Source organism: Plectropomus leopardus, unplaced genomic scaffold, assembly GCF_008729295.1.
Source record: "Plectropomus leopardus isolate mb unplaced genomic scaffold, YSFRI_Pleo_2.0 unplaced_scaffold15325, whole genome shotgun sequence".
In the NCBI taxonomy this organism is placed as follows: Eukaryota; Metazoa; Chordata; class Actinopteri; order Perciformes; family Serranidae; genus Plectropomus; species Plectropomus leopardus.
This window is the reverse complement of record NW_024616418.1, coordinates 1-6511: the sequence shown is the minus strand read 5'-3', so window position 1 is coordinate 6511 and position 6511 is coordinate 1. Positions and strand designations below refer to the sequence as shown.

The following is a 6511-nucleotide window of genomic DNA, read 5'->3' as shown; positions in this document are numbered from 1 at the left end:
GATAATATTCTAGAAATGTGTTAAAATCCCAGATGTGTCCTAAAATCATATAAAGGTCCTGAAATCTTGATGCTGTTTTAAAATCCTATTCTTGTCCTGAAATCTAAAAAAAGTGCTTAAATCCTATAAACATCCAAAAACTCTTAACATTATTCTTAAATCCTGGCTATGTCCTAAAATCCTACAAATGTCCCAAAACCCCAGAAAATTCTACAAAGGTCCTGAAATCCTGGAAATGTCTTGAAATACACGACACATCCTAAAATCCAAGAACTGTGCAAAAGTTCTATAATCATCCTAAAATCTTAACATAGTTTTTAAATCCTTTATTTGTCTTAAAATCATGGAATTGTCCTAAAATCATTGAATGGCCCTGAAATCCTCATTATGTCCTAAAATCCTGGAAACATCCCAAAATCTAAACATTGTTCTTAAATCCTGGAAACGTCCTGAAATCACGCAGACCGGTGGCGCCCCTGTGGACAAAGCCGGTACTGCAGGTGTGTGTGTGGTGCAGTGTACCGTGCCGGGGGGACGGGGGACGTCCTCCTGTAGGAGCAGCACAGCAAAGACCCTCCCAGGACGGCCAGACAGGACGCCGCCCAGCCCAGGTACAGACCAGTACCCAGCTCGAACCTGCAGCGCCGCCACACACAGCGTCAGCAGCAGGAAGTGACATCACACTGCTCAGGTCTGTGTGTGTGTGTGTGTGTGTGTGTGTGTGTGTGTGTGTGTGTGTGACTGACCTGACTCCTCCGTACAGCGGGTCGTAGAAGTCGTGGATGACTCTGGCGGCGTACCAGGACACTGCGATCAGCGTGAGGACACCTGAGGCAGAGACACGCGGGGACAGTGAGACAGACTGGACAAAGAAGACAGCGGCTCAGCTCAATGACACGACGTCACACACCGGACAGGAGGAACAGGACCCCTCCGGTCAGCGCCATCTGGTCTTTGGCGGACTCCGAGGCTCTGCCGATCTTGATGCACCTGAGTCCCAGAACGGAGACGATGATGGAGGCGAGACTGACCAGCAGGGACAAGACCATCAGAGCCCTGCAGGCCTGCAGGTGAGCTGCACACACACGCACGCACGCACGCACACACACACAGACACAAATACACACACACGCACACACACACAGACGTGTGAGATATTTTAAAAGGGATTTTGAAGAGATTTATCGTATAATTATCACACGGTTCGTGGATCGTCAGACATGGAGGATAATTAAACGAGGTGTTTTTAGGAGAAATCTTTACAGTTCTTTGGCGTTTCTTTCATTTCCTGCCTCCAAAAACACAAACAGTCGTCATCATTAATAAGTAAAATAAAACAAATGAATTAATAACTGCTGCTAAAATCACGATTTTCTGTCGCACGATAATGAAACAACACGCAACACTCCGATGTCACTTCCTGTCAGCGTGGACCCGTTTCCTGTGAGGCGGCGCGGTAACTCACCCGGCAGTCCCAGCACCGTCTTGAAGCGGCTGCACTGCGTGGCGCCGAGCGACGTGGCGGCGCAGCTCGTCCACAGACCCTCAAACTGCCACTGACTGCTGCTCACCGACTCCGCCTGACTCCGCACCTTCCACACCTGAGAGGACGTGCAGCTGGACTGGAGACACCAGGACACCACGCCCAGGAGCAGACCCACCACCTGCAGGCCCGCCGCCATGCCGCTCTGTGTCCCTGCCTGGAAACGCCTGGAGACTCAGCGGGAGGTCAACGACAGCGGCCGGCTCTGACGCCAAAGAATCTGCAGTCGGCGAAGTCTAAGAAGTTCAGAGATACTCGATTTTAAGACGCGACAGGAAGACAATCGCTGCAGCCCCGAACACGTTTCTACGATTTTAAGACATTTTGGGTTTTTAGAGCGTTTCCAGGATTTTAGGACGTTTCTTGAATTTTAAGACATTTTAAGGATTTTAGGATGTTTTTAGGATTTCAGGACATTTGTAGAATTTTAGGACGTTCTAGCATTTTAAGATGTCTCTAGAATTTTAGGACAATTGTACAACTTTAGGACATTTCTAGGATTTTAGGACGTTTCTTGAATGTTAAGACATTTTAAGGATCTTAAGCTGTTTATAGGATTTCAAGACATTTCCAGGATGTTTCAAGGATCTTGGGACATTTTTAGGATTTCAGGACATTTCTAGAATTTTAAGATTTTTGGTTTTTGTTACGTTTCTTCAAATTTTCTAGAATTTTGGGACATTTCTAGGATTTTAGACGTTGCTAAGATCAGGACCTTTTTCAGATTCCAAGGATTTCAGGACATTCAAGAATTTTAGGAAATGTCTAGTTTCTCGGATTTTAAGATGTTTTTAGGATCTTAGGATGTTAGTAGTATTTCAGGAAATTTCTCAAATTTTCGTACATTTCCAGGATTTTAGGCACTCCTCGATGGTTTAAAGTTCGTGTTTTGGCGAAGAGTACCTGGTGTTCATGGCTCTGTCCCGGCTGGTAACGCAGAGAGGTCTCGGTGAAAAACAAACGTCGAAAAACAGCAACAAGTTGCTAAAAACAGCAGCAAGTTACTAAAAACAACATGTTTGGTGGCTGAAAAGTTGCCGTGAAGTCTCACTAAAAAAACAACCACTTTTGTTTTTCTCATTTAACTTTTGGACGATTCACAGTATCAGCAGTTACGTTTCGGCAGTTTTACCTTTAAAAACACAGTAAATTAAAGATTTTGTGACTTGGACTAGGACGTTTCAGGAGCGTGTCCACATTAGGAAAAGCATCTGTCCTCTGTGTGTTTGGGACCACACGGCTGTTACAAAATGTTCCTAAAATGTTCCTAAAATGTTCCTAAAATGTTCAGTTTCCGGTCTGGCGGCAGATCTTACCGTCGGCTCAGATTCGGAGGCTGAATTGAAGTTTTCTCGGCTCCTCTGCGGCCGTTTGTCGGGATAGTCTCGGCGAGGAGGTCTGGGTGCGGAGCCGGTCTGATCCTCTGAGGTCTGCTGGTGTTCGGGGTCAACGACCCTCCGGACCGCCGCTGAACACACACGCAGGTATTGACACACGGGGAGTCCCAGAGTTTCAGCTCCAGCTCTGTTTGGGAGCAGCTTTCAGGATCCTCAAAGAAAACTGAGATCTGGGGAGAAACAGTTTTTAATCGATGTTCTCACGTCTCTGAACGGACAAAAGACACACTGAGGTCCACTCACACGTTTTTACCACCGATGAATCAGCTGATCGCAGAAATCTCAGTCACAGAATCTGCCGCTGAAACAGCACTCGAGATTTCAGGATTTTAGGACAGTTCTCAGATTTTAAGGCTTTGCTCAATTTTCAGGACATTTCAGGGATTTTAGGGCATTTCTAGGATTTAAGCACATTTGTAGGTTTGAGGACATTTCCTGGATTTAGGCACTTTTGTAGGATTTGAGACATTTCTCTGATTTAAGGACAATTTTGAGATTTTAGGACATTTCTAGGATTTTAGGACACTTTTAGGATTTAAGGACCAAACTAGGATTTTGGCACATTTGTAGGATTTACGGACAATACTAGGATTTTGGGATGTCTATAGGACTTAAGCAGATTTCTAGGATTTGAGGACATTTCTCTGATTTTCTGACAATTTTGAGATTTTTTTTTAGGATTTTAGAACTTAATTTTTAGAACTTCTGGGATTTTAGGAGATTTCTCAGGTTTCAGGACAGGACAGATTCAAGGATGTTTCGAAGATATTAACACATTTAAAGGAGTTAAGGAGGTTTCTAGGATTTCGGGACTTTTCTCAGATTGCAGGATGTTTCTAGGATTTTGGGATGTTTATAGGACTTAAGCAGATTTCTAGGATTTGAGGATCACTGAACTGAACACACCCTCCTTTCTAAAATGTGCACTTTTCTGTGTGGCGCTCACATATTTACATTTCTAATGTCTAAAATCACTGTTTTCATATTTAACTTAGCGCCTCATAATCTGGCCTCGCTTTAGTTTCTGCAGCAGAAACACAAAGATTATCGGCTTCAGTCTCTATGGCAACGAAACTGCGTTTCAGTGTTTGACTGGGACACTTTGTGGACTTTAAACTGTTTATCAAACTGACGTCCTGTTTGCAGGTCGGTCCACTGCTCCGTCTGCAAAGTTTAAGACAAAAACTTCACTCTGTTTCAAACATTACAGAGAAACCTGTTTTCTCAGCGACTAAACCGAAATATTTTCTGTATGTGTTTTTTTTCTGAGCGCTGTGAAGTGGGCGGGGCTCAGCTGGAAGACGGTGATGTCATGTATTTCTGTGAGTTTTCTAAAATACTAAAAACAGGGTTCATATGCAGATTTACCAATAAATTTCGTTTATGGACCAAAACACTTTCTGCAACAACCATTGATGCTCCTTATCTGTTCTTTTTCGTTACTTTAAAACAGCTTTTTAAAATTTATATTATTAAGAGCCAAATTGCCAAAGTTGGCAATTTTTAAAGAAAACATTTTGATGTTTTTTTTTCTTGTTAATTTTTTTGTGACTTTTACAGAAACATGCCATTCAAATCTGTGGACGTGAAGAGTTTGAAAGGACGTCTTCTTTGAAAGATTTTGCCTTTTGTTTTCTTTAAAAAAATTTTAAAATGTTTTGGAAGCTTTTCTTTTTTTGGTTTTGATTCCTCTAAAGAAATTCTTTCTTCCTCAATACTGACAATTTTAAAATATTGACCTTTTCTTTCTCTTTAATATTTGTATTTTTATTTATTTTTGCTTTTTTTAAAATAATAATTTGGCCATTCTTTTTTCTTAAAATATTTTAGATAGATTTATTTTTTCTAAATAAAGGGCAACTTTGTTTTTTGTTTTGGTGAAGTTTAAATTTTGGCCTTTTTTTTCCTTTATTACTATTTTTGTTTTTAGATTTTTAAAGAAAAACTAGCATTTTTTTCTTTTTTTCCTGTGGTTTTTAAAGAAAAAAACCCCACTTTTAACACTTTTTATTTTTAAAAAATATATATTTTGGGTGATTTTTAAAAAGAAACATGTCTGTTTTGGGGGATTTTTTAAGAGAACCTCCAAAATGACACCATTTATCACAGCCAGAAACTGTAAAAGCAGAATTTTTTGTTGGATTTTCACATTTCCGACAGCCATTGAACACATCATGTTATACAGGTTTCCATGACTTTTCCAAAACTTTTAGTGAAATTGCTATTTGTAAAATCTTTGACTTTTTACATTTATTTCCAAACTTTTGGATCATTTTTTAGCATACACATATATAAAATAATCAACGACAGTAAGTCATGATTTCTGAAGCGCCGAGGAACCAAATAAAGCTGCTGAAACCTTTTTACCTTCATTATTTTCTGCAGGTGGAGGCAGAGAGAAAGACGAGAACACGTCGAGACAGAACCGGCTTCGTCCTCTCACACCTGAAAAACTCATTTTAAAAATGTCCCTCTCACCCTCCACTCAGAGGGACTCCGAACGCGCACCGTTAGACAGAAAACACGTCCAGGCTCGTTAAAGCCTTAAATTAATTTATTCATCAACAAAAAAAAAACCCAAAAAAGATAAAATCGAACCGTTTCTAAAGCGTTTCATTTCTTTAGAAACTAAATCTTCTTCGTTTTTTATTGGAACGACGAATTGAAAAACATCGTCGACTCCGTCTCTGTCTCCATGGCGACTAAACGCAGCATCTGAGGAGTTAATTTATCTCTAAACAAGCAAACAAACAAAATGTGAACAAAAAAACAAACGAACATGAATCGCGACTTCAGGTCCCGGCGTGTGTGTGACATCATCACCTGTCCCGGGGAAGCCGAACGGTGCAGTGATCCGGCTCCCGTCTGTACATTTTATACATCTTTACATTTTTTTTCCCATCAGCCCCGGTGTCTGAGCGTCCTACACGGAGCCGTCACCTCCTCTTCCGCCCCGCCCCCCTCCTGTCCTCAAGTCGTGCCAGATTTTGACAAACGGCTCTCGGTTCTTCCAGATCAACTCGTGACCGAACAGGACGTACCAGCTGGGCAGAGAGGGAACAGAGAGCATGATGGGAAATGAAGTTCAAGATACAAAGACTAAATAAACAGAAAGAAAAATGATAAAAATGCACTAACTTAAATTAAAAAATGCACAAATTAATAACAATAAATGCACAGATGTTCAAATAAAAACACAAACATTTATGTTAAAAATACACAAATTTCCAATAAAAACACAAATTTCCAATAAAAACACAAATTTATAATAAAAAATGTGCCAATTTACAGTTAAAAAACTCCTAAATTTACAATTTAAACTTGCAAATTTACAACACAAAACTTGAATTTTCTCTGAGATTATAAAGTTTAACCTCCGGGAATATCTCAGTTTTAATCTTGAAAATGTGGTATTTTTTGTAAAGAATCTTGTCCCCTCACACGGCTCCGTTTTTCTTGTTTTTATTAAACATTTAACGTCCCTAATTTTACCATGAACGTAAAAAATGTTCATGGTAAAAACACTCATAAATGGATTTTCATGTGGAAGCTTTTATGTCAAAGAGGAGAC

General features: G+C 40.4%; 1 protein-coding gene across 1 annotated transcript; it reads right to left on the bottom strand.

Annotated features, from left to right (window-relative positions):
* Positions 1-306: 306 nt before the first annotated feature.
* On the bottom strand, positions 307-3480 carry LOC121964350 (claudin-1-like). The gene is made up of 5 exons (XM_042514562.1): positions 2860-3480; positions 1466-1763; positions 911-1075; positions 747-828; positions 307-636 (listed from the first exon to the last, which is right to left on the bottom strand). The coding sequence occupies exons 2-5, from the start codon at positions 1680-1682 to the stop codon at positions 456-458; spliced, it is 645 nt and encodes a 214-aa protein (XP_042370496.1). The 5' UTR covers positions 1683-1763; positions 2860-3480; the 3' UTR covers positions 307-455.
* Positions 3481-6511: the final 3031 nt, after the last annotated feature.